The sequence below is a fragment of the Drosophila pseudoobscura genome, chromosome X (assembly GCF_009870125.1).
Source record: "Drosophila pseudoobscura strain MV-25-SWS-2005 chromosome X, UCI_Dpse_MV25, whole genome shotgun sequence".
In the NCBI taxonomy this organism is placed as follows: domain Eukaryota; kingdom Metazoa; phylum Arthropoda; class Insecta; order Diptera; family Drosophilidae; genus Drosophila; species Drosophila pseudoobscura.
In genome coordinates this window covers 852,305-877,696 of record NC_046683.1, presented here as the reverse complement: position 1 = coordinate 877,696, position 25,392 = coordinate 852,305, and the positions used below count along the sequence as shown (strand labels likewise).

Genomic DNA, 25,392 nt, shown 5'->3' with positions numbered 1-25,392 from the left:
CTTCTATGTCTCTCTTTGTATGTGTGTGTGAGCTTTCTGTTGGAGCGCGTACAGCCAGGCGAAACATTCAAACGAAACTATTTTCGCGGCAACTGCAGGATTCGGATTTAATGCGTATTTTGCTCCAGAGTCAACAACAATTGCTGGCAATTTGTTTTTGTCGGCAACCCTAAGAAGGCGACCGTTCCGCACTCTCAGGACACACGCACGCACACACAAATCGATGCGAAATTCCAGTGAAATCGAAAAATCGAAAGTAAAGTCCTTTAAATGTCAAGGGCAACAAATGAAGAGCACGGGCCATAACAAACGGAACGTACGAAAAGAAGCGCGAGAAGGAAAGGAAAAGGAAAAGAGAGCAACAATTAATTAAATTCATTTCAAAAGAGTAAGCAACGTCAGACATGTCCCATCCGGCTCATGAAAGGCCGCCCAACAATGCCTCCGCCCAAGCCACATCCTACTCATCCTCGTCGTCGTCGTCGTCGTCGACGTCCTCTTCGCCCGTGTTCCTGACAGTGCCGCCCGCAGGCACAGCCACCGCCTCATCCTCAGGATCAGGATCATTTGGATCAGCGACGCACAAGGATAAAGTTGGTCTACCTCCCGTTTACCTAACCCTCAATGATGTAAGCCACCGCACATCCCTCGTCCTGCCCCCTAACAGTTGTCTTGTCTCTCTCTTTCTCTCACTCTCTCCTCCACTCACTAGCATGCGAGCAAGCTGGAGCAGATGCACTCATCCTCCGGAATCGGGTCCGGATCAGGATCCTGGGATGAGCACCGCACCGCCGATGTCTGGCTCTCTTCACTGCACAGCGTCATCTTCATCATTACGTGCGCCCTGGCCGTGTTCATACTCTTTCGCAACGTTCTCACCTGGTCAGTACAGCGTTGTTTTTGTTGTCTCTGATTGCTCTCTTTCTCGCTAGATCGTAATCAGCTGTTCTCGTGTTGTGACCGTTTACCGTCGTTCTCTCTGAGTATATGCGTGTGTGTCTCTCTCTCTCTCATTTTGAGCTGTGCTTCCGCACATTCTAGCCACGATCTGTCCCCATCCCATTGCCATTCCCATTCCAAAAATTCAGTTGCGCTTGCGACGTTGACCCACGAAGACCCCCAATCCCAATTGGGCACTGCCTTTTCCCGACCCACACACACACACACACACACACACCTACACAAGTTTCCGGAGAGAGAAAGAGAAATCAGCAAGAACCAGAATAAAAACAAGCCGCTTTTGTTATTGTTTCTGTTGTTGCCCATATCATGGAGGAGAAATTTGTTGAGGTTTCTTATTTGTACGCCAGGCATCTGCAGAGCTTTTGGGGCGCCTCCGGTGACTTTTGGCAATCGCAGTGGGACAAATTCATCGATTCGTTTGGTAAGTGTGATCAAAATCCGTACTTTGCACCTCCTCTCTCACTCTGTGCTCTTTGTTTGTTTGTGTGCTCGAGTGAGAGAGGTTGTGCAAATTGTGATATTGCCCCAACATGCCTTCCATTGTTTTGTTTACTAATTCGCCCGAACACACACACACAGATACTTTATCGTACACACACACACACGAACACGGGTTGCATTTCACACCCAGAAAGAGATAGAGAGATCAGTGGACAAGTGCTGCCAATTACGCAAAATGAATCGTTAAGGTTACTCAGTTCCGTATCCCCTCTTTTCATCTATGTATATTATCTGTACATCTGGAGAAAAGGAAAGTATGGCGGATCCCTATATATGTACGTACATATATGTGCACAATGTTGTTCTTGGACTTTGTTTGCTTTTCGTAAAGGGACTCCGAACCGAATGGAACGAACCTTTACACTTATTTACAATTAGTGAGATCTGGAAGCTGTAAATAGCTTAAAATGCGTTTACTGTTAAGGGCCATTGAACGTGGTAATGCTAATAAGCCATGAAATGCATTATGTTAAGGCCAGCAGAGAATACTACACTTCTATTTCTGTATACTTATATTATTATTTAAGAACTTAACGATCTAACCCCCATAATCAATTTGAACCTTGGTCTAATCAGGAATATATGTATTAAGAATACATAAAGTGCTCTCTGTCTCTGTGACCGGATTACTACGATTAGATCCATGGGTTCAGCGATCCTCCTTTTTTAATGTACAATAGCTTTCGCATTCACTTGCACTTACACTTCACCTCTTTGCAGGAGATGAACCCATGGTCCTCTGGGTCTTTGGCACCACTATATTCACGATGATCGTCTACTGGACTGTTGGCACAATCTACACATTCATGGACCTGACAAACCGGCCGGCCTGTCTGCGGAAATACAAGATCCAGCCGGGGACCAATGAGCCCGTTGAGGCGCGACGTCTGATGAAGGTGTGACAAATTATTAATCAATTTAAAATTGAAACTGAATTGATCTCTGTTCTCTATTCTTAGGTCATTTGGTGTGTGATCTTCAATCAGATATTTGTGGGCATACCACTGGCATATGGGAGCTATCGGCTGATGGAGATCCGTGGGTTAAGTGACATTCGGGACCTTCCCACGTTCCACTGGGTCTGCTTCGAGCTGACCGTCTGCATACTGATGGAGGAGCTGGGATTCTACTACTCGCACCGCCTGCTGCACCACAAGTTTATTTACAAGTATATCCACAAGCAGCACCACGAGTGGACGGCCCCCATCTCGGTGACGGCCATCTATTGCCATCCCGTCGAGCACATCTTCAGCAACCTGCTGCCCCCCTTCCTGGGCGTATTTCTCATGGGCAGCCACGTGGCCACCGCCTGGCTCTGGTTCGCCCTGGCCATTCTGTCCACTCTGAATGCCCATTCCGGCTACCATTTGCCCTTCTTCCCCAGCCCCGAGGCCCACGATTTTCACCATCTCAAGTGAGTTTTCTTTTCCATTTCCCTTCTTTGACAGACATTTCCATATTTCCATTCGCCTTTTGGATAGATTCAGCAACTGCTTTGGGGTTCTGGGAGTGCTTGACCGCCTGCATGGCACCGACTCACTGTTCCGGGCCACCAAATCCTACGCTCGCCACATTATGATGCTCAGCTTCAAGCCGCCGCGTGACGCCTTTCCCGACTCCACCATGAAATGAATAGGAGGAAGGCCAGTCACAGCCACAGACACAGAGACACGCGTTTCTGCATTAATCAGCATTCCTCTACACAAAAACAATTTCTGTGTATACAAATCTCATTGTGATATAAGCAGACAGATGCCCTGATCTGATCCTATATTTTGTACACACTTGTACACACGTACACATCTGCACACACATCATGTTCTCATTATGATCCCTCGTCCAACCTTAGCAGCACCTGCACTCGCTCGTCCAACGAAGGCGACCCCACCACCACGACCCATTCAGATGTTAATCGAAATATATATGAACCCTAAATGTAAATGTAACTCAAAGATAAGTATTCTTATTGCCGATACTCCCTACAGCTATCAAATAGCCAGTTATCAAATTGCCCAGCATTAGCCCCATCCATATTGTCTACCTGTCGGTCCTAGTCTGCACGATATTCGGTCAGATCAGGAAACATTCCAACTGGTTTGGTTCTCTTTTAAATTCTTTTTCAAACATATCTGCATCTTCGGATATTCGTTTGGGGGTAGGGTTACAATCTCCAACAGTCTACAGATATTAGCCAGCTATTATGTTTTTTGGTTAAACAATTGTAAGCGTACTTTATGTATGGATAATTAAGATATTTAACAACTAAATACTATATAGATCATATATGCAGGGCCATTCCATTAGGGCGTGCCACAGATCGAGGGCGGGAAAGGGAAGAGGGAGGTGGGATAGGGATAGTAGGGGGAATCTCAAGAAATTCATTATAGGATATTGCAAAAAAACAAAAAAAATAGATATATAGAATAGACTGAAGAGAGGGTAATTTATAATTAATAATCGTTAAAACTAATCAAGATTTGTCCTGGGTCCTGAGGCTCTCTACTGCTTCAGGGCCTGTGCCACGCCTTGCTGCCCCTGACTGCTGCTGCCGCTGCTCTGCTTCAGCTTGGCCTCGAACTCCGCGTGGACGTCCTTGTAGTAGGGCCCCAGTTCGTCGCGCACCGCCTCATACCAGCGGGCGAGCTTGTTGCGGTTCTGAAAGGCGTTGAAGCCAATGGATTCTGTGTGGGGGTAGAATGTGATTGGGGATTCTTTGGGGATGTACTGTACTCTACTCACTGGGCTGATCGATCTCGCAGATGGCACTGAGATCGGCAAAGGAGATGTTGTTCCCCAGCATGAATTTGCGCGAGTTGAGGAACAGCTGCTCGAAATCGTTGAGTGTGTGCTCTAGCTGCTTGCCAGCCACATTCACCTGTGGATCATCATTGGTAAGGGATTAGTCGCAAGTTTGGGAGGGAAGCAGCTCTTAGTAGTCTTACCGCATTCTCCGCTGGACGCGTCTTCTGCAGATACGGCACCAGCCACTTCTGCTGGAAGTAGTCCGTGCAGGCCACGCCCATGTTCGTCTGTTGCCAGGCCAAGTACTCGTCGATGCGGCTGCGGCCCAGCTGTCGGCGGGGATACCAATGCTCCGGCACGAGCTTCTCCCGCGCCAGATGCCGGAAGATGGCCACGTTCTCCGACAGCTGATAGCCATGGTCGGTGATAGCCGGCAGCTTGCGGAACCGGTTCACTTTGTCCCGAAACTCTCCGGTCAGGTGCTCGCCTGCAGGAAAAAGAAGCGATAAGTGCCAAAAGCCATCATACATCACGGCATCGCCTGATTCCTGTCCACCACTGCTCTGATTATCTACTAGTCACGCTCGGTAACAGGTGACACCCGAAATAGTACAGCTGATTCCCGCCCTCCATCATCCGATACGGAAGGAGTCCAGTCCGAAGATAAGAACCGATTGCACCCAAAAAAAGAGGGTGTGTCTCAAAGTCATTGTCAATGTCAAGTTGTGTGTGTGTCGCATCAAGGTTATAAGAACATATCGCACTTGATAAGGGTACATACATACATACATAAGAAAACATGTATGGAAAAGGGTAGGGGGGGGGGGGGGGTGTACTCGTGGCACTTGTAGGGCCTCTGCCTCTCCCACTCCGAAGAGAACAGAACGGAACGGAACCCAATCAAGAGGCGAGGCGGGTACCGGAGGATGGAAGGGAAATAATGATGATAATGATGAAAGGCTATAATTAAACAGCTCGGCCATCTCCGGAATCGAAATCTATATAAACAAATTGAGTAGGCAGGCACGAATTAAGTGAGATGTGGCATGTGCATGACTCCCATCGTGATTGGGGCATGGAATGGGATGGTGTGGGTATCGGTATGGGGTGTTTTGTGTGCAAAAACAAAAGAAATTAAGTGAAAATTTCATGGAAATTAATTGTCAAGTCAGACAGTCTGACAGCCACAAACAGTGACGAGGGGCGGGGAGACTGGAGCGGGAACAAATAACAGTCTGGTCTGTGACTCCCGACATCATTTGATTAGATTTGAAAAAGCAGCGGCAATTTTTCAATTCTATAATTGCTGCCATTTGGCAAATTAAAGCAACATTATGGCCCTATCTGAATGGGATTGTGTTTTGATTAGAAGAGTAACTATGTGAAACTATACCAGACCGAAGGGCGGCTCGTGAGTGGCACGTGATTGATTGATGGACTGACATTCCTGACGGATACTCTGTGGAGTGTAAACGGGTTAGCTGTGGCTGGTTAGCTGTGGATCTACATGAAAGTCTGAGGTAAATATCACTGGAAATACTCATATATAGCTACTATATAGCTTCAGGTAATATTTAGATCTCTCTGAAATCTACTAGCAATACCCATGAGAGATAAGCGAAGCCTCTTACCAAAAAGATTGGAAAACTATCTACAGAGCCTGCTCCAAAGGCAATTGCATTCCCATTGCCCCAGTTGGCCCATAAAGTGGGAAGGCCCAAAGATTAGATTCTGCTTCGTATTGCTTAGGGGGGCATAGATCGAGTGTACACACGCTGAAAATACGATGATACGATAATACGATGATATGGGAACATTACGATGTAGCCCCCACAAACAGTAAAAGCCAATGTTTACCTCCACAGCGTAGAGCGCATCGGATCGTATCGGCTGGATCGGAGTCTTTAACCTCCACAAGGTTGTCGCCGTCGCCGTCGTCGTAGCCGTTGCCTGCATTGACTCTGATTTTCTAAGCTTTGCAGCCGTTGCCATTGCTTTGTGGTTGTCTGCGGCTGCACTCGCTCCACCAAGTCGAGTTGCGGGGCAAAGTCCAACTGGTCTCGGCCAGCCCCCCGGTCTAGTCTAGGCTTAAGCCTCTGCTGCAGTCTCAGTCTCTGCTTCAGTCGCTGCGCTTTTGCTGTTGCTGTCGCTGTCGCTGTCTGTCTCTGGACGAAATAAAAGCTTCGATGATCTGCTGAAGGCAGGCAGGCGCCTGCCAAGCCATTCCATTCCATGCGATTAGCATACAGTGAAGAGACTCGATCTCGGATCTTGGCTCTCAGACACGGATATCACTTGTATCTTCAAGGCAGGGGAGTGCATGGGGCATGGGACATGGAGGGGGGCTGACGTCAGCCAAGAAATAGCCAACTTGACAAGAGATCGTAATTATATATGTATATATACTCGCACTCACACTCACACTCGCTCTCGCACTCGTACGATCTGTTGAGGTGATGTGATATGTATGCAATAGCGCAGATCGCAGATCGCATTTCGCATATAGTATGTGCGATTAAAGGCACAGCTTGTTAATGGGTGAGCCTCTGTCACTGCCTGATTGCATCCTCGAATTAATTCTATAGTTTATGGGGGGCGTGGTCTCGATAAGCGTTCAGCGCTAACCGTATGCGTGCGCGGATGCTACACCACGCAAGAGTTTCGTAGTTTCTGTAACCTTGACCAAGTCCACACTCAAAGACAAGAAAAACGACACAACAAAGAGCTGCAGTAGGTGCTTCTCAAACCGCTTTTATTGTGGTCCAAAACTTGGCAAGCAGGTGATAGATCTAACACGGATACCACACAGGTGGTACGTATGCCCAGTAAGTAGCCATCAGATCCGTAGCTTTCTGTGCAAATACGATGGATTCTTGAATGCGCCAAAGATTTTGTGGCCAGGGCAGGGAAATGAGTCCCCTAATCGATTCGACAAATAAAACACGTTCCACTAGTCGTTCTAATGGCAGTAGCTCCCATCTTTTTATAGGAATCCTCACGTACACTTATCTCGCGACAAAAATAACGATCGATACATTGTACTTGACTGAGGTGAAAAAATTCCTGTGACTAATTTCAATTAATCAATTAATTCTTGATTCATCATTAAATTTTCTGGTGATTTCTACTACTGTTTAGAGAAGGGAATGCGAATGCGGGTGTAGTTGTAGTTGTACCTTTGCTTGGGCTTTGGATATTACTCAATCTTTGTGGCATTGCAATGGGCAGTCTCGCTTTCCCCTTCAAAAACCTTTGAGTAAAGTGGAGACCTGACCAGTGGAATTTTTAACGAGCGGAAAATTTGTTGAAAATCCCATTCCAAAAACCGAATCCATGAAAGGGATAGCAATATAAGTGCATAGAAATGTTCGTGTTTGTGTGTTCGACCTTTGGGCCCTATGTGTATATGTATACATACATTTGTGTGTGGGCTCGGTGTGGGCTGTGTGTGCTGCTGGGCACGTACTCACCTTTGAGCATCGATATGGGTATCGCTTCGAACGGTATCTTGGAGGCCTCCAGAAATATGTAGAGTGCCCTACTGGATTGATTCAGGAAATCAAAGTAGAATTTCAAAGGTTGCGCCATGATTTTTGGATCGTGTGATACTGCTTATACAGCTTCTGCTGCTGCTGCTGCTGCTGCTGGTCTCCTTAACTGGAGATCGGATCACAGGTTAACGGTTAACACAATAATCAGCTGATTCGAATGTCCAATCAAAACAAAATCCGCATTCGAACCGAAACTGAATTTGAATTGACTTTGACTAGTTTTAGTTGCTCTGCTCTGCTGGAGTGCTGCTTCTAGACAGAGCTCAAAACCGCTGCGGCTGCGACATTTTAAACGCACGAAGTTGGCGTCGCCTTTTGGCAGCGCAGCGCGTCGGCGTTCGGCAACAACAACCAGTTGCCAGTTGCCGCTGCGCAGAGGCAGCAGAAGCCGAAATGTGTGTATGTGATGCGTTGCTTTGCCGGGTTGTCGGTGCCCGTGAGGGGGTGCACTATGGTCCCAACGACCACTTTTGTTGGCCAAAAATAATAACTCGCGAACGAAACATTTTTTTATTCCGACTGGGTCCTGTACAGCCTTACGAAGTAATTTAGCCTTCTCCGTCGTATTTGCCTCGTTTTCGTGCGGCCATGCTTGCCGCTCAAATCAATAAATTGATGTTTCCTCCCTCTGATACAAGAAGATCTGCCTTATTCGTGCTGTGCGACCTTTTTTGGAATATAACAGTACCTTTTCAAAAATTATTTTACATTACAAGTTGGGGCACACGCCGGATCACTCTTTTTCTAATGCAGAGTGATCAAAACCAGGCTTTAGTTGTTACTTTTCAAAATAAGGTTTTGGCCAACAAAAGTGGTCGTTGGGACCATAGTGGGGTGGTGGCGTGTGCAGTCTACACACATATGTAAAAAAAGCCGGTCGTCGTTGCTTGCTTTGCCAAGGTATGTACATTCAGTAGAAGAATTGAGGACTTGCCAGATAGCACCCTCAGGATGTTTGCATATTTTGCTTCACAGTAGGAACATGACAATGCATTCGGATAGACAGAAAAAGTGTAGAGAGGATATCTGAAGTACGGATTTGACTCAAAATCGCTTAAATATACCTTGTCCTTTGCCTGGTTATGGCTTTGTTTTGTTTATTACATTTTTTCTTACATATCTTGTGATCAAAAAGTTCAAGGTCTATTAAAGGGAAGGTATAATTAGGCGCATGAAAATTAATTATCATGTTGCAGCATTCGCGAACTACCTTACCTTCTGTTTAATATACCTTGGCTTGGAGCTGCTGCTGCTGGCGCTGCCACCGCCTCTGCCACTGCCGCTGCCGCTGCCTAGCTTGTTTTTGCGGCGCATTTTATGCGGCGCTGAGATTTTGTTGTGGCGTACGAAGCGTGCACTCTAACCGGCTCGGAGATAGACGACGGCTTGTGGCTAGATATAGAAGAGGGTGTGGTTCGTTGTCATACATTTTTGCGATTCACTAATTGATTGTATTACATATGTATGTGTATACATACATATGTACTGCAAAAGTGCCGTCTTAACGGCAGTCTTGTTGTGCCGGAAGGGAAAGTCTGAGAGCAAAAGAGAGATGGACGATTAACAGTCAAATTACTCTCTGCTGGTGGAAGGGTATTTAAGAGTCGCCTTCCCTGATTGCGGTGTATATAAGTTGTCTTGTTTGTTTTGCTCGCACAAAGACGCGTTTTTTCTTGTTTTCTGTTTTGCTGGTTTCTTTTGCTCGCCTTTTCCTTTCCTCTTTGCTATTTGGCAGCGGCGGCGACTGTTACTGCGACTGCGGCTGCGGCTAACCAGATACACTTTGTACCTAACTTGTAGCGCCTGCCCCTGCCCCCGCCCACAGCCAGCAACGCTTATATTCGGGCGTTATCTTTAAGCAATTTCCAATCAGAAAACACCACTTAGATTCCTTTCTGCTCTCCGCTCTCTGCTCTCTTCTCATCGATCGGCTCTTCTCTTTGTCCTTATCTTGTTTACCAAAAAACAAGAGCCGCTATATCGGTCACCGGCTGCGGCTGCGGCTGCGGTTGATAAACGGGCAGAGGGTGGCCTGCGGGCTTTGTTTTGGCCCGGCCGTAACTAAATGTACTTATGTACATATGTTTAAGATACATTTTCTGTCACCACCCCTGCCTCTAGCACTGTGCAAGGTGGCAAAACAACTTGCACATCGATCCCACATGGAAGGAAAAGAGAGTGAGAGTGCAAGCAAGACAGGGACAGCCATTGGGGAGAAACTAGAGATGATTGCTGTCCAATTTTCCCAAAGTCACGCACGTACGAAAAGGAAGATGGACACCGTTAAGATGTTTCCTTTCTATGACAACCATATGATTTAATTATTCGTTTTGGATAATCTTTAGTGGAGTTATTAACAGAAAAATATATATGTATATGTATGTGAGTACATATATACATACATATATAGATATATACATATATAGACTTCAACGATTGGTTAAAATATCTTCAGCAACACATGAAGTACTATATATAGCAGACCGGGAAATTGGTCAAATCCATTTAATCTGATCATTTGACATCATTCCTTACTATTCCACTTAAACAAAAACAAAAAAAAAAAAAAGAGTAAAACTAATCAAAAATTGCCTTGCAGCAATACTACTCCCCGACGGGGAATTGAACCCCGGTCTCCCGCGTGACAGGCGGGGATACTGACCACTATACTATCGAGGATATATATAAGCATCTAAGCCAATCCTTAATATGGAAGCTAGTGGCAGGGCCCACACTAATAAATACAGCATACGGTCAGGTCTAATTTAGCACACGATATGTGTTTTCTATGAGGTCACCACCCGATGTCTTGTCGAGTGTTTGCCGGGAGTGTGTCCATATCTCCGCAGATCTCTTTCATTCGGTTCATATAAGTAATCTAGATTATTAAACTCGTGGTTGTCGACAGGGCTATGACGTATCTAAATTGGTTTCAGGGTCTATTTGATAATTACAAAATAATGAATACAATGCAGATTATTTTGTTTTGCCTATATCTTAGTTCGTTCACTGATTTCTCAATGTTCCAATTTACTCCTAAATGCGTTACTTGTTTCTATGAATACCTAATAATTGAGTAACGAAATTATGACACATATGTACCTATATATGAATGGAATTTAATCTTGAGATAGTTTACATCAATTATTAAAGGATCACTTAAAGGTAACGGTGTTACAAAATGTTTATTTAAAATACAATAGTTTTCATTGGTTCTGGGATGATTCGTTGCTTCCTAAGTTTAACCCTACGCTAGTTTATATAAAATTAAAAAATCACAAACAAACAAAAAAACTATTAAACATCGACAGGACTATTACACACACAAAAAAGTTGTTAGGTTGGTTGGGATGATTCACTGTGGTTCCTACGGATCCAAACAGTTGGCCTGGCACACGCGCAGCCACTTCTTGCCGGCCCAGATGGGCAGGCTCTCAATCTGAGCCAAGCTCTGGAAGCCGCCCAGACGCGATCTGCGGGAGAAAAGAGACGACAGCCCGGAATTATTGGAATTATTTTGTGACACCTCTGCTGTTCACTCACCGCTGCATAACCAGGGCAAAGGCGGTCTTCGGGCCAATGCCAGGCAGCTTCTGTAGCTCGCGAACTTCCGCCGTGTTGAGAAGATTCAGGAACATGACCCGATGCTTGCTCATCCAGTTTGTCGCGGCCGCCTTTGAGCGAACGCCACGGACTCTTACGCTGCCCGAGATCTGTGTGGTCAACAAGTCCTTGGTTTGCACGACGCCCTTCTCCGATTTCACCGCCAGTCTCATGCTGCGGCGCAGTACACTCTCATTCTTTTGCTGCTGGTGCTGCTGCTCCGGCGGAGGCTGCGTAATGTTGCACATGCTGTTCAAGCGGGCGGAGCGTCTCACCTGTGGCCTTACACTGGTCTCCAGTGGCAGGATGCCGCTCATCTGCAATGAGTCAGCCGTTTGCAGATTGATCGGACTGAAGGGACTGCTGAAGAAGAGGCACCTCATGGGCTGCTGCGGCTGCTGCTGCTGTGCGCCTGGTTCCTCTGGTATGCTCAGCACAGAGGAGTGGAAGAAGCTCCTGCTTCTCCTCCTGCCATTATCCGGAGGCGGTGGGGGGGCCATTGCCTTGGAGTCCTGCTCCTCCTGGGTGCAGTCCGAGAAATTGATCCTCGATGGCTCCACCAATGTTGCATCCAGCTGGAGCTCCTCCTCTTGGCCTCTATTTAGAGGGATAATCAGATGCAGACCCGAGTTAGAAAGGGTCACATCGGGAGAGCATCCATCTTGTACGCACCTCCTCTCGCCCTTGGGCGTCAGCACCATCTCGGAGCGCGTGCGCTGGAGGTGGAGCATGGGCAATGCCAGTGGTTTCACAACTTGTGGCTGAACGAGACTGCTCTCTGACATGTCGCTGACCGATGGCGCAATCAGTCCCATTTCTAGCTGCAATTCCTCGCGGGCCCTGGGGAGAGGCATAAAGATAGATGGTCAGAGCACGCTCTGAAGGGGGGGAGTGGAATGGATCCCACCTTTTCTTGGCCTTTGGCGTCAGCCCCATCTCCGACCGCGTGCGCTGCAGCTGCATCAGGGGCATGCTCTCCTTGGCCTTGGGCGGCATCAGGTAGGAGCTGTTCTGAATGGGGGCTCCTGCGCCAGCGTTCTGGGGCGGCCTGCTCCGCTTGACGGACGTCGAGCTGGTCATCACCCTCCGGAAGATGTGCGGCGTGCGGGCGGCCATGGATTGCTGCAATGCGAAAAAGGTGAAACATGAGAAGGCGCATATGTAGATGCTCGCTTGTGGTTGCTGCGGTTTCCCATCGACATCCTATAAAAGCCGTTCATGAGACCGCCTGTGGCGCAGTTCAGCATGGAGCCGCAGAGGGAGAAGCCGCCGGGACAGGAGCAGGAGGAGGAGGAACCGACCCAGGATGATCTCCCCAATGAGCGCGTGACCATGCGCCTCCGGCAGCTGATCAGGGAACTCTGGCCAGAGAAGAGCCTGCCCGCGAGCTCAGAACTCAGCGATCACCTGCAGCGAGCCAGCGCCAAAGGCGACAACTACTTGGGCGTGGTGTGGCGCCTACGCGTGCCCCCCGATCGCAGCCTGGTGGTGAAGCTGCCGCCTCAGAACAGCGTCCGGCGCAAGCAGTTTTTCGCCAGGCCGTGCTTCCTGCGCGAGTCGCAGGCCTACGAGGAGTTCCTGCCCCTCGTGGAGGAGCTGCAGGACCGGTGGGGCGTGCCCGAGGAGGAGCGCTTCCGGCAGCACGCCCGCTGCTTCCACACCTGCCGCGACGAGCCCGACGAGTGCATTGTACTGGAGGATCTGTGCCGCTCCGGCTTCCAGCTACACGACCGCTTCAGACACCTACCCCTCCAGCATGTGGCGCAGGTGATGCGCGCCTACGGCAAGCTGCACGCCGTCTCCCTGGCGGCCAAGCGCCAGTGCCCCGAGAGGCTGCTCCCCTTCCGCCAAATGGTAGACATCTTCGAGCAGCGGCGGGACGACACCGCCCTCGCCTCATACTTCGAGAACCTCAAGGAGAGTGCGCTCAGCGCTCTGCTCTCCCCGGCGGATGACGCGTACGGGGCGCGGCTGAGGGAGTACTTCTCGCGGGGAACCTACTTCGACCTGCTCCTGCCCCTGATCAACGGCACCAACTGCGAGCCCTATGCCGTGGTCTGCCACGGCGACTGCTGGAACAACAACATCATGTACAGGCTCTGTCCGCTCGATCTCCGGCTGATCGACTGGCAGCTGATGCGCTATGCCTCCCCAGTAACGGATCTGGCCTACTTCCTATTCACCTGCACCACGCGCGCCTTCCGCCAGAGCCATCTGCAGGCCATGCTCGAGGAGTACCATGTCCAGCTAGGCCAGCAGCTGACGAGGTGAGCGCCCCACCTATAATCCCTATCCCATTTAAAGATAATCGTATCCTGTAATGCCTCTTATCCTTATCGTTTCTCAGACTGGGTGAGTCCGTGGAGCAGCTGCTGCCTCGAAAGGCTTTTGCGGAGCAGCTACGTGCCAAGGCGGCCGTGGGCCTGCTCCTCGCCATGATGGTGCTGCCGATAGTGACCATGCAGGGCCAGGATGTGCCCGATCTGCAGGCTATCAGCGATATGATCGAAGCCGGCGGCAGCACTAACCTCCAGGGAGCCGGCTTCCTGGGCACCGGCAACGAAGAGCTCTACAAGCGACGCATGCGCGAGGTAATCCTCGACTGCGTTGACAGCGACTATATCTAGGATGGCTTACCTTCTGCTGCAGCTGGAGCTGGTGGGCGCGCGCCATATTCATCTGCTGGGGATTGAGGCGCAGCCGCTTGGCGCTCTTGGCGAATCGGAGCGTGGAAATGGTCTCGGTTAGGTCGCAGCTGTGCGGACTGATGCACGCGAGGAAGGTGAGGTACGACTGCGAGGTCAGCGACTCTGCGGATGAGACATTAAAGATTATAATCAGATCGGATGATGCGTAAATGGATGGGTCGCGGGTTACTCACCCTGCAGGACCGTGGTGAGGATACTGTCGCGGTAGGGGATCACAGCATGGCCGGCCGCCAAGGCCATCACCACCTTGTTAATGCTCAGCAGGCCTAGGTTGATGTTGACTCCCTCCTGGCGAGCCACACCCTCGTGCCCGGTGCGGCGCACGCCCTCAGAGCCGGCCAGATCGACGATGTTCATGCGTGCGAGCTCCTTGCCGTCCTCTTGCCACACATGAATGGTCACGATGGCGTGGGAGCGGGAGCTTTTCGCATTCATGTTGGTGCGCCGGACGTGGCGATTGCTCGTCCCCAGCTGCAGCAGGCGCTGCAGATCCTGCTGGCTGGCCAGCGGCATGCAGGTGCGGCTCTGACAGCGCGAGGTCACCATGGGGTCCATGGGCGAGGTGCTCAACAGGTCGAAGGCCTTCTCGTTATATATCTCAATGAAGGAGGCGGTGATCCGTGTGCGCTCCGCGGTGTTCTCTTGCTGGGCGGCCACCCGATCCAGGATGTCCCTCAGGCAGCGCGGCAGGACGCCCAGGTGCTCCTCTTTGGTGGGCTCTTTGTCCGTGACCATGCCCATGGAGTAGCTCTTGCCGGTGCCCGTCTGGCCGTAGGCCATGGCCGTGCACTGGAAGCCACAAAAGAGCTTATCCACTAGCGGCTGGATGAGCGCATCGTAGAGCTGCTCCTGGCTGACGCTCGAGCGGAAAGCGTGGTCGAAGTGGTAATCGTTCTGGTCCACCACCAGTGACTGAGGCGGTATGGGGGCACACAGGAATGGGACGAGGACAAAGATTATTATTATCACTGGATTTTATATTGATGAAATGGCGTCCAGGTACAGTTACAGTACAGGAGTGGACGATCACTTACGTTGCCGGCCTGCGGCGAGAACTGCACGATGCTGGGCTCCTGTCGGCCTAGGAAGGAGCGAAAGGGTGCTTCGCGAACGGCCACGCGAACGGCACTCAGTTTGCCGTTATCCATTTGTTTATTAATTTAATTTATTTGTGGCTGGCTGGCGTCTTTTGTATTTCGATAGCAATTACCAAATGTCTATCGATACGTCTGGCGTCCAGTGACCCTCACAAATATACCAAACCAAAACAAACCGTAAATATACTGACGACTTATTTTTTTCAAGCGATATTCGGTTGAATATTCCCACATAAGTAAGACCTTGGTTATATCCGTTTGGTCAATCAATTTTCTACAACACTAGCTAATTTTAAATAATCCTTTTAATTCGATTTGATTGTAGAATAAGTTTAAACAATTTCCACTAAAACCATTTCCTTACATGGTAACTATATGTTAACTACACATTTCCTATGTGTACGTTTCACAAATTTTTGGCGGTTTTTTTTTCATATAATCCCCATGAAAGCACCAACGTGAAAAACCTCCGTAATCCACTTTAAGACATGCCTTTTTCCGTTATTTTTGAAAAAAAATTTTGATTTTCAAGCAAACAAGCAGGAGTTTGCTGCTGACCATGAATTTTTACTTGATGTGGCCTGGACATGGCTCTTAATGGAATTTCAACACGAATTGTACATTGGTGCATTGGACAAGAGGGTGCGTCCAATGGAAACTACCATTAAAATTATAAAAATTTACAAGTTGTGTGAGCTAGACGTGGTGGCAAGAAAATCAGTGTGATCTTCAGAAATATACCAAAATATATACCGATGAAAACATGAACTTAGCCCACTTAAGCCCCCTCTATTCAAACAGTATAACGACTTGTAGATCCATCTTTTCCTTTCTCTTCACTTTCAAAATACCCCCCGATATCTTTCATCTGAACTGCGCTAATATGATTAAATTTTCATTATTTTCGGTGGGATATTAAAAACTCCTTGAACTACAATGGGTTAATCGTTTTATGGCAAGAATTGGTCGATTTTTATATTCGATTGGATATTACCAGCCGGCTGGGACTTCCATACCTGAATACATATTTGTATCCGATTGATAGATACATTATCTACAAGATATGTTAATTTGAATTATTCCCTTCTATTACATCTTTCCTGAAATAAGGTTTTAAAACAAAATTAGTGAAAGGCAATTTTTATTTAAATTTACTGGTCTGGCTGCTTAGACTACGAAGTGCCTGATAATTATCTACGCGTGATTGGGAAGACCATTCTTGAACCATTAATTAGGACCATTTAAATTTTTTCTGAAAATGCTCAGCTTTTTTTTCATTCACGTTAAAAAAAGCTTTTTTCCTGCTGAAAAGTCGGCAGCGCCGTGCACAATGCTGCATTTGATTAGGGCGCGTGTTTTGAATTGAATTTAAAAATAAAAGCGGATTTCGATCTGTTATTCCTTTTGCATAGTATGCTACGCCCTGTGCTATATATGTAGTATGTATTTACTAATCAAACGTTAAATCGACTTACATAGGGGCATGGCAACTGCTGGCAGTGGGAGAAGACAAGTGTTAATAATAGCTAGAATTAGCCACATATCTGAATATGAAATACACTTCGTGAGACGACTGTCCTCTTATGGTTAATTCGTTTTCAGTTTTGAAGCACATAATTAAAAAATATGCCGCCCCGAAGTCGACGCCGATGGCCGGAAGCCTTTCCATTGTTGGCTGCGTGCCAAAGTGGAGATTTTGCGGGGCGTTGATGTGGCATAATCCCAAACAACTAATTTAGGCACGCCAACGCCCGTCTAGGAGAACAAAAAGAGGGAGAAACGACGAGCGAGCAAAGGAAATCTGAACACGGTTTTACCTGGCGTCAGCAGGACTCTTGATGGTGCAATAATTATGAACAGGCCTTGTGTGTGGTGTTGGCATAAATACGTGCGAATTTATTTGCTTCTTTTAATTCCACTTATAGCACATTACGACAGTCTTTGATTCCCCATGCCCTAGCTCCATCGATATTGCCTTAAAAAGTTACTCCAATTTTCGACCTTGATTGTGGCTGGAGTAAGAATCGAAGCGGATTTCTGGGTGATATCGCAACAGTAGGCTTTGCTTTAGATAACATTCAACATTCTTTCCTGTAAAACAAATAAACAAACAAACAAATACTTTACCTCACTTCAATATATACATTATTAGTAATTACCCGAATAAACAATGTCCGATCCACAACAACGTTTTGGAGTGTGCGCCTTGATTGGTGTGTCGGGCGTTCTCTGCGGTGCCTTTGTCCAGCACGAGGTGTCGATAATCCACCTATTCGAAGCGATAAAGAGGGATCCGTATTTGTATTACTATCGGCACAGGCTCTATCCCTTTGTAAGTGATATATACTTTATCCCTTCTCAATGGGATGGTAGTAACTTCCTTCCATGGGGGGGGCAGCTCTCTACTTTCAGCACAGATCACGAGGGTAGACTGTTGAATCGCTCCGTTGGGCTGAAGGACAAACTATGCCAGATGCTAATCCCACGGCTGCACAAGGTATTAATGCCAAAGCCGAAGAATGACGGAGAGCCCTCTGTTGTGAATATGCTGGATCTTATCAAGTACGGTTTACCAAGCGCAGAAAATCTGGTGGTGCACAAGGACTACATTATGTCGCAGGAACAAAACATGAAGAGCGCCCGGTGGATAATCGAGCATTTTCGCGCCGGAGACGGGAATGCGAATGGATGGCCAAATGACTTTCTCCGCTACAAGGATGTATTTCTGCTGGGCGATGACTCCGCGGAGATGGGCAGGGCCTTCAAGCGGCAGATCTGGCACGAATTGGAGCAGTACGTGACTTTGAAGACACAGGAATGCGGATCGGTGTACTCCTACACCGGTCCCATTTACATGCCCATGGGCAATGGCTGTACATGGTGGGTGGAGTACAGGAAACTGGACTCTACTGTCACGCCCATTCCGACGCACTACTTCAAGGTGCTGATCTTCGAGTCAAAGGTCCAGGTCCAGTCCACCATAGAGGCGTACATCATTAAAAACACTGGCAACGGTGGTGGCAGCTTCCGCGATAGGCGTCACCGCATCAAAGATATCGAACGTTATACAGGCCTGTCGTTCAGCAAGGATCTACAGCCAAAAGTGCTGTATGATAATGGAAAGATCGAGATCGATTTGGCCTGTAGACAAAATATCCAATAATTATGATGCCGTTGACTTGAATAAAGAATGTTTAATTTCTTCTTGTGCAAATTTGTGCAAATGGTTGCTCTCTCTCTCTCTCAAACACACTTTTCCCCGTCTAGTGAGCGCCATCTGTCGGAGTGAGCGAGATATAACGGTTGGACTTCGTAGGTGTGCAAAGAGAGAGAGATGTGGCACTCATTGTCGTATAAAATATAGGCTGTTTATAAGTTACGTAAATCATAAGATTTATGAAATGAATGATTACCGGTTATGAGTATGGTAGCGGCTCGGGTGCCGCGAATCATCACATGTCTACTGGTTTGCTTCTGTACTCTGCGTACTCCCCAACCAACCAGTTAGTTCAAGTCCAGTCCAGTCTAATGCCTTTCCAATATCACGTAGCAGAGCGAAGAGAGAGCTGAAATGCTAGTTGACATGCGCAATGTTAATGCCACTGTTAGCGTTAACGACACTGTTAGCACTACTGTTAACGAGAGGGCGTATAAGTAATGTGAATAACGGGAACCCAAAACAGTTATTCGTGAACGTGTTGGGACCACGCCAGCATCGGTACATCAATTCGTTGTTCGTGAAAAGTGTCGTGTTGTTCGTGATTCTGGCGCGGCGCAGTGTTTTGGTTTCATTTTCACCTTGGCTTGGAATTTTCCCAAAGTAAACTATGCAATTTTCACATACATACGGGTATTTATTAAAGATGATATCGGGACGATAGTGAGCCGAGTCCCCAGTTGATTAGCATTGTATGCCAAACGTTGGGCAACGCATTGATAAACACGGTCAAGCCGTGTGCCCCTCCTTTATGCATAATAGGGAAATTATCAGGTGGTGTTGCGAGTCAAGCCAATAAAGTGCCCCGTGTCATGGCCAGTGTCAGTGCGGACAAAAACAAAACCAGATATTTTAAAGACAGCGAATAAGAAAAGTGTAAAAACGTTGAAAAGGCTTTGGAAATACTGAAACGACCAGCCTTGTGTTCTCAATTATTTTCCTTCTTTTTTATGTGTGTTGATGAAATTATCTGTGCTTAGTCGTGTGTCGAGGGACGATGGTGAAACTAACAAGGCGCCAAGCAGCATGTTGCCAATGAATACCCCAATCCCCAGTCCCCAATAGCCAATCGCCAGTGGCCAATGGCGCTCAAAAGCTTTGCCAACAATAAGGCCAAGAACAGACCCAAAGTGTCAGAAGCAAAAGAACAACGAATAGTCAGAAACAGCTTGAAAGGAACTCGGTAGATGCGGACTGGCATTCGGTCGCGCGGGTCGGTAAAAACTCTGAGAAGTGGTAGACGTAGCTTAGCTTTTGGATCATTTATCGTTAATCATTACTTTAAGCTGGGACACTCGCTTGTATCTTGTGTCTATCCATGTATGTTTTACAAGTACATGTTCCACACACGCAATCGTAGAGCCATGCAAATAATTATGTATAGTGCTTAACAAAAAACAGATATGCATATGTAAATCCGTTTTCATTTTAGTCCAACAGGATGCATATATTGCACAGCTCTCAGGACTACGCACACGTAGCAAAAACTGCATAGATGGATGGTTGGAAAACAAAGCGATAAAGGCACACATAAAGGTACATACTAGTACATATATAAACCGCGGCCCCTCACAATTGATTTGCATGAAGATATGGTGCTGGCAAGACGCACTTCAAAAGTAGACTCAAAATCCATAAACGAGGACCAGGGACCGCGATAAGGGGCATCGAATACAACTGAGATTCAGTTGTCCGAGGCCCACGGTTCCTGATGGTTCCTGTGGAAGCAGATGGTTAGGTCATTACGTGTTCCTTCCATTTGTAGAGGGTCACGGCATAAGTGGGCATCAACGCCAGAGGCAGAGCATGAGCTAGAATGTGACACAGGCAGCAGGCGGCAGCTGCCGGTGATAGGAATGCTCATCACAATGGTCATCTCAAGCTCAAGCCTAACTAGCCTCCGTCTTCGTCTTCCGATACTCCTACTGCTCTTCAAATGGGTTTGTCTGGTATCTCTACTGCGGCTCGTGCCGGGGCCGAGACCCGCGCGCGGTGACTGGCTAATGGACTGTGGAAACTGTCACTGCAAGTGGAACTCGGGCAAGAAGACGGCCGATTGCCGCAATTTGAGTCTCAGCGGAGTACCGGAGTATCTCAGCTCGGAGGTCCAAGTGCTGGATCTGTCCCAGAACCAGATACTCACCCTCGAGGAGAACGCCTTTCTGGCCACGCAGCTGCAGAATCTCCACAAGCTGTTCATACGCAACAGTACGCTGCAAAAGATCATACCGCAAAGCTTCACGCAGCTGGAGATACTCATCGAGCTGGATCTGTCCAACAATCTGCTGCGAGAACTGCTGCCCAATGTCTTCGATTGCCTGACCAAGGTGCGGGCCCTGGTGCTGAACGGTAACCTGTTGCAGACCCTGCGCGGCGGTGTCTTCCATCATCTGAAGTACCTGCACAAGATCGAGCTGAAACACAATCGCCTGGTGAGTATCGATCCGCAGGCGTTTCTGGACGTGCCGCTCCTCTCACAGATCTATCTGGACGGCAACCAGTTTCGGGTGCTGCACAGGGAGACTTTTCAGAGTCTGAACCGACTGACGGCCCTGTCGCTCGACCAGAATCCATGGAACTGCACCTGCGATCTTCAGGAGTTTCGTGACTTCGTACTCAAGATGAACCTGTACACACCGCCGACGGCCTGCCACTATCCGCTGCAGCTGCGCAGTATGCTCTGGATCGAGGATCAGCCGGAGGCGTTTGCCTGCAAGCCAAAGATTGTCTATCCGGCACGCGGTGCCTCCATTAACACTTCGAAGGAGAATGTAACCCTCGTGTGTCGAGTGCACGGCTCACCGAATACGGTCGTGGCCTGGGACTACAATAAGCAACTGTACAAATCGGGTTCCACCACGGGGTCCATGGGTTCCACGGGTTCCATGGGTCCACGCCATCCGCGTGTTCACATCGAGATGCTCCGGGAAGAGAAAAGATCGACAAGAGATCCACAGTTCGGTCGCGATGTTTTCACCTCGCGGCTCACCATAGTCGGTGCCGAGAAGAGCGATGAGGGCGTCTACACCTGCCTGGCGGAGAACGCTGGCGGCAAGGATGCCGTCCAGATGAGCCTCGTGGTGCAAAAGTCCAGCGTGCAGCGGGACCTGCTCCTAAACAGCAATCTCTTTGTCATCATCTGTCTGATGGTCCTGGGCCTAATCAGCGTCTCGGTCCTGCTGTCGATGGTAACCTACTGCATCTACAGGCGGTTCAAGCATCTCCATCTGCATCCCCGGCAGCACACCCACCTGCGATCGATTAACTTTTCCGCTCAACAGTTCTCCAGCGATGCTGGAGCGGTGGTCCTCCATGGGCATGGCGTAAGCAACAGCGTAGTCGTTGCCGGGGGTACGGAGGTCCTTCTCGACACGTTCCAAAATCAAGCGACAGATCGACACAGATCGGTCGAGCCCATAGCCGAGAGCAGAAAATTTTCTGACTTGATAACGAGTATAGACAGAAACAGAAGTCCACATGCAATAATGGGATACCTTTGCAATCGGCCCTCGGCGGCAATCGGCGGCAATAATGTGGCATCCCGGAACTCGAACTCTTTGCTCAGTGGAGAGGATGACTATGGCGCACGAAAACACCGCGACGAAACACTTACCTTAGAGCGCAAGTTCAAAGGTAGGTCACCCCCAACCCCACCCTCTTAATCCCCTAATGACATGTACTTTTTATGTCTTATGTTATATTACAACAGATAAGCTCAATGTAACTTCCAAAGGGTACGATTTGAGCCGATCAAACGTCATTGAGGATCACAGGATCATGCCATCTGCCTCTGCCTCTGCCACTGCCACTGCCTGTGACATACGGGAAACTGCAATCATCAGGCAGAGCGAGGAATATCAACCGGACGTGCTACCTTCGAACAGCCCCCCTGAGGGGCCTGGCCGGCCTGGGGGGCTGACGATGCTCGAGAACAATGAAGATCAGCTAAGCCAACAATTAATGCTAATTGGGCTCAATTCCAATTGCAATTCCAATTCCAATGCCCGAAGCAAGTACAACATCAATGTGCAAAAGTACCTGCAGGATAAGTACGGAAGTGTGGGGACTGCTGTCAGAAGGAACAATAACAACATCAGCGACAGTCGTCAGGAGTCTGCATCCGGAAGTTTTTTGCTTTACCCCCCAAAGGTGGCCCAGCAACAGCTCCACCTCCAGCCACAGCCAGAGCCACAGCCACAGCTCCAGGGACTGCAAAGGCATTGCCGGTCTCTGGCATTGCCGAGCAGCCAACGCCAATCCACCGATAGCCATTGCCGTCAGCCATCTCCACCGCCATACACCACCACCAGTGCCACCAGCACCATCCCATGCACCCTGTCTCTGTCTCTGTCTGATGCTGCAAGCAGGGGCGGTGGCGGTGGCGGCGGCGGCGGCGGTGGGGAAGGGGTCATGGAAAATATGATAGCAGCAATTACAGTGACATCGTCCTCATCACTTGCCCCCTTACAGAATAAGCTAACCACCACCGCCGTCGCCGCATCGACAAATAATGGCAGCGCATCCCGCAAGAGGATTCTCTGACAGCTACTGTGGACGCAGATTTGACCAGACGATCACTAGATTGTAAGCAGAATGTAATGCAGGGTGTCTCCTCGGTAGTAAATAATATTTTAGAATTTTAATAGTATTTTTAGCGAAATATATATACACACGTATACCTATACCTATACATATACCTATACCCATTCCTATACTAATGCCTATATGCCTATACCTATAAATTTCTATACTTACCAATGTAAGCGCTTTATCTAAACACACACACATCAATAAAGTGAAATGAACTGAAATTAAATTAAAAACCTTTTAAGTTGTTTTTTTTTTTAAGTTTAGAGGAGTTTTCTCAGTGCTTTGGATGTTAAAAGGTGTTAAGGGGCCTGCGGGTTGCTGAAAGATAGATGGATAGCTGGATAATTGATAGGCCATTGATACGTGATCACGCGACGTGGTGGTCATGCCTGACTGACACGCAGCGCAGAGGAAAAACACTTTAAAAAGGGTCTCGCAAGACGCACATCCGAGTACGAGTGCTAGGAAGTAGGGAAAACGAAGAGGAGTACCTCCCCACCACTTGCACAGGATTTCATTTGTTGTGGATGTTCAAGTGTCCTAGAATCTAAATAATTAGGCAGTATAACAGAATCTACTCGTATACGTACTATTACTAAGGTGAGACTAAGATGCTCATACAGACAGGCAGGCAGGCGGACAGAAGGACAAAAGAACGCCTTCTTCTGTCTATGGGAGTGGGTGTGGGAGTGTGGGAGTGTCGTATGAAAATTCGCTCATATGACTTTCAAATCCCTTCCTGGCCTTTGTTAGCTGGCCTCACCTACGAGTACGAGTACGAGTACGAGTACACTCACCCCGAGAGATGGAAGATATCCTCGTACCTATCCCACCTATTCCTCCTATCCCGCATATCGCACATATCGCACCTAGGACTACTTAAAACTTGTTTCGTTTCGTTTTGCTTCTGCGTACTTCTAACAAAGTGGGAGGCAGTAGATTTGTAGGAAGCTACATACTATACGTACTGTAGTTGGGTATAACACGGATGTCCTCATTCCGGGACATTGTATTTATGTATTTTAAAGAAGCGACGACTTAACTGCATACATGTACGTATGTATGCACACACTCGTATGTACATATGTACATACATATGTGTGTACCTTTTCTGTTGCTTTGAGCATGAGTTCGTTCTTTCTTCACTTTCGACGCCTCATTACTTTTGAATTATCTGGCACACAACTGCACTGGGGAACGCTGTGAGCCGCAGCTGAGGCCGCGACTCTACACGTACATATATATGTATACCCGATACACGGTCAGTACGGCTCCCCTCCCACTCGGCTATTGGTGCTCAATTGATGATCAAGAATATACGTACATATGTATACACTTTACGGGGTCGGAGATGGTTCCTTCTTAGGTGTTACACACATCCACTTCCAGCTCCACTTCCACTTAAAATCGAATATGCCCGTATTCTCTTCGAGTATGGGGTATAAAAATAAGAACAATAAGCTGTGCTGTACCCACACGTGTGTGCGTTGTGCTGGAGCCTTTGGCTTGTGCTTCCGCCTTGCAGGGTATCTATCTTCTTTTAGTCAGTTACAAGTATTTATCCTTTGTGCATTGCATGTACGTATGTACATACATATGTACTTGTGTATGTGCTTAAAGATTTTAAACAGATTTTAAAAATACCCGAAACAGACAGAAATGAATCGCACCTAGAAAACAACCCGGAAAACAGAAAGCCCTTTACTTCACTTGAATATTTATTGTACTTCATTTAAATCGTTTTTGTTTTGGGTTTTTACATTTTGTCGGGCTTAAATTTCATCAGCATAGTTCGGTAATATATGTATATATTTTATGTATAATATAATAATTTTATAACACGTTTTTCTGCACTGTGCAAATAATTTTCCTTTCAACTTGAATACCACTTAGATCGATCTTTCTTACGAGAGAGTTAGCAAGTCCTTCGAAATGGAGGAGTGTTGATATCATTCAATCCAATCCCATCCCAATCCCAAACCCAGTCCCAGTCCCAGTCCCAGTCCAAACCAATCAAATTTCGTTTATCGCTCTACCCCTTTCGAATTTTCCTTTTCCTTTCCAATACAGTCTACATGAATTTGTTTTACATTTGATTTGTGGTTTACCGACTAATGTTTGCAGGTGTTGCAGATTCTTTGTCATTGGTTTAGTTTTGTTCTCAAAATATTCCATCCATGTTTTAAACATTTGAAATAATGTTAAATACTATACACCTACATATATGTATGTATATATATGTATGCATCATATGTAGTATGTATACATAAATACATATGTACTCATGTATTGTATAATTTCATTTTTATGTATAGGTTTATTTGGATTTAAACTTATGCTTACACATAATCGTACAATATATATTCTCAATGGCATAGTAAATAGACAAACAATGAATTATTCTGCTTTTCTGTTAATTT

General features: G+C 47.5%; 6 protein-coding genes, 1 long non-coding RNA gene and 1 other non-coding gene across 12 annotated transcripts; 4 read left to right on the top strand and 4 right to left on the bottom strand.

Annotated features, from left to right (window-relative positions):
• Positions 1-3,866, top strand: LOC4814340 (fatty acid hydroxylase domain-containing protein 2). Of its 2 annotated transcripts, none has more exons than XM_015186727.2 (6): positions 1-593; positions 713-882; positions 1,311-1,384; positions 2,185-2,360; positions 2,424-2,878; positions 2,946-3,866. In XM_015186727.2, exons 1-6 carry the CDS (start codon positions 405-407, stop codon positions 3,094-3,096), a joined length of 1,215 nt encoding a protein of 404 aa, XP_015042213.1. In that variant the 5' UTR covers positions 1-404; the 3' UTR covers positions 3,097-3,866. The 2 variants fall into 2 exon arrangements, with proteins under 2 accessions (XP_015042213.1, XP_001354373.2); XM_001354337.4 differs by having other exon boundaries at positions 2-629.
• On the bottom strand, positions 3,565-8,033 carry GstT4 (Glutathione S transferase T4). The gene is made up of 4 exons (XM_001354338.3): positions 7,677-8,033; positions 4,407-4,693; positions 4,204-4,339; positions 3,565-4,145 (listed from the first exon to the last, which is right to left on the bottom strand). Exons 1-4 carry the CDS (start codon positions 7,792-7,794, stop codon positions 3,964-3,966), a joined length of 723 nt encoding a protein of 240 aa, XP_001354374.1. The 5' UTR covers positions 7,795-8,033; the 3' UTR covers positions 3,565-3,963.
• A 2,331-nt stretch (positions 8,034-10,364) lies between these two features.
• Positions 10,365-10,436, bottom strand: TRNAD-GUC (transfer RNA aspartic acid (anticodon GUC)). Its single transcript has one exon. It is a non-coding gene; the product is annotated as a tRNA-Asp (tRNA).
• Positions 10,437-10,856: 420 nt separating this feature from the next.
• nod (no distributive disjunction) lies at positions 10,857-15,313 on the bottom strand. Of its 2 annotated transcripts, XM_015186729.2 has the most exons (7): positions 15,103-15,313; positions 14,242-14,980; positions 13,998-14,170; positions 12,268-12,482; positions 12,033-12,200; positions 11,301-11,957; positions 10,857-11,230 (listed from the first exon to the last, which is right to left on the bottom strand). In XM_015186729.2, exons 1-7 carry the CDS (start codon positions 15,214-15,216, stop codon positions 11,125-11,127), a joined length of 2,172 nt encoding a protein of 723 aa, XP_015042215.2. In that variant the 5' UTR covers positions 15,217-15,313; the 3' UTR covers positions 10,857-11,124. The 2 variants fall into 2 exon arrangements, with proteins under 2 accessions (XP_015042215.2, XP_033237993.1); XM_033382102.1 differs by having other exon boundaries at positions 11,301-12,200.
• pkm (Pinkman) lies at positions 12,587-14,202 on the top strand. The gene is made up of 2 exons (XM_001354340.4): positions 12,587-13,627; positions 13,708-14,202. The coding sequence occupies exons 1-2, from the start codon at positions 12,606-12,608 to the stop codon at positions 13,985-13,987; spliced, it is 1,302 nt and encodes a 433-aa protein (XP_001354376.4). The 5' UTR covers positions 12,587-12,605; the 3' UTR covers positions 13,988-14,202.
• A 1,435-nt stretch (positions 15,314-16,748) lies between the features above and the next one.
• LOC117184664 (uncharacterized) lies at positions 16,749-17,122 on the bottom strand. Its single transcript, XR_004470077.1, has 2 exons — positions 16,983-17,122; positions 16,749-16,920 (listed from the first exon to the last, which is right to left on the bottom strand). It is a non-coding gene; the product is annotated as an uncharacterized lncRNA (long non-coding RNA).
• Positions 17,123-17,242: 120 nt separating this feature from the next.
• Positions 17,243-18,379, top strand: LOC6901035 (endonuclease G, mitochondrial-like). Its single transcript, XM_002134478.3, has 2 exons — positions 17,243-17,497; positions 17,564-18,379. The coding sequence occupies exons 1-2, from the start codon at positions 17,336-17,338 to the stop codon at positions 18,326-18,328; spliced, it is 927 nt and encodes a 308-aa protein (XP_002134514.1). The 5' UTR covers positions 17,243-17,335; the 3' UTR covers positions 18,329-18,379.
• A 443-nt stretch (positions 18,380-18,822) lies between these two features.
• Positions 18,823-23,205, top strand: kek4 (kekkon 4). 3 transcript variants are annotated; one of them, XM_002134479.3, is made up of 4 exons: positions 18,823-18,985; positions 19,815-19,918; positions 20,148-22,015; positions 22,092-23,205. In XM_002134479.3, exons 3-4 carry the CDS (start codon positions 20,239-20,241, stop codon positions 22,922-22,924), a joined length of 2,610 nt encoding a protein of 869 aa, XP_002134515.3. In that variant the 5' UTR covers positions 18,823-18,985; positions 19,815-19,918; positions 20,148-20,238; the 3' UTR covers positions 22,925-23,205. The 3 variants fall into 3 exon arrangements, with proteins under 3 accessions (XP_002134515.3, XP_015042217.2, XP_015042216.2); XM_015186731.2 differs by having other exon boundaries at positions 19,815-22,015; XM_015186730.2 differs by lacking the exon at positions 18,823-18,985 and adding an exon at positions 19,052-19,595 and having other exon boundaries at positions 19,815-22,015.
• The last annotated feature ends 2,187 nt before the right edge of the window (positions 23,206-25,392 follow it).

What these genes read in the sequence shown, in the direction of transcription:
- nod (XM_033382102.1), bottom strand. Translation starts at nt 15,216, where the DNA reads ATGGATAACGGCAAACTGAGTGCCGTTCGCGTGGCCGTTCGCGAAGCA. An exon ending in TCTCGCCGCAGGCCGGCAAC is followed by an intron (nt 14,981 to 15,102) that starts GTAAGTGATCGT and finishes ATACCGCCTCAG; the next exon opens with TCACTGGTGGTGGACCAGAA. An exon ending in ACGCCAAAGGCCAAGAAAAG is followed by an intron (nt 12,201 to 12,267) that starts GTGGGATCCATT and finishes GCCTCTCCCCAG; the next exon opens with GGCCCGCGAGGAATTGCAGC.
- GstT4 (XM_001354338.3), bottom strand. Translation starts at nt 7,794, where the DNA reads ATGGCGCAACCTTTGAAATTCTACTTTGATTTCCTGAATCAATCCAGT. An exon ending in CGCGTCCAGCGGAGAATGCG is followed by an intron (nt 4,340 to 4,406) that starts GTAAGACTACTA and finishes GATGATCCACAG; the next exon opens with GTGAATGTGGCTGGCAAGCA. An exon ending in CTGCGAGATCGATCAGCCCA is followed by an intron (nt 4,146 to 4,203) that starts GTGAGTAGAGTA and finishes ACCCCCACACAG; the next exon opens with AATCCATTGGCTTCAACGCC.
- kek4 (XM_015186731.2), top strand. Translation starts at nt 20,113, where the DNA reads ATGGTTAGGTCATTACGTGTTCCTTCCATTTGTAGAGGGTCACGGCAT. An exon ending in CTTAGAGCGCAAGTTCAAAG is followed by an intron (nt 22,016 to 22,091) that starts GTAGGTCACCCC and finishes ATATTACAACAG; the next exon opens with ATAAGCTCAATGTAACTTCC.
- LOC6901035 (XM_002134478.3), top strand. Translation starts at nt 17,336, where the DNA reads ATGTCCGATCCACAACAACGTTTTGGAGTGTGCGCCTTGATTGGTGTG. An exon ending in GGCACAGGCTCTATCCCTTT is followed by an intron (nt 17,498 to 17,563) that starts GTAAGTGATATA and finishes TGGGGGGGGCAG; the next exon opens with CTCTCTACTTTCAGCACAGA.
- pkm (XM_001354340.4), top strand. Translation starts at nt 12,606, where the DNA reads ATGGAGCCGCAGAGGGAGAAGCCGCCGGGACAGGAGCAGGAGGAGGAG. An exon ending in CTAGGCCAGCAGCTGACGAG is followed by an intron (nt 13,628 to 13,707) that starts GTGAGCGCCCCA and finishes ATCGTTTCTCAG; the next exon opens with ACTGGGTGAGTCCGTGGAGC.
- LOC4814340 (XM_001354337.4), top strand. Translation starts at nt 405, where the DNA reads ATGTCCCATCCGGCTCATGAAAGGCCGCCCAACAATGCCTCCGCCCAA. An exon ending in AGGCGCGACGTCTGATGAAG is followed by an intron (nt 2,361 to 2,423) that starts GTGTGACAAATT and finishes CTCTATTCTTAG; the next exon opens with GTCATTTGGTGTGTGATCTT. An exon ending in CACGATTTTCACCATCTCAA is followed by an intron (nt 2,879 to 2,945) that starts GTGAGTTTTCTT and finishes CCTTTTGGATAG; the next exon opens with ATTCAGCAACTGCTTTGGGG.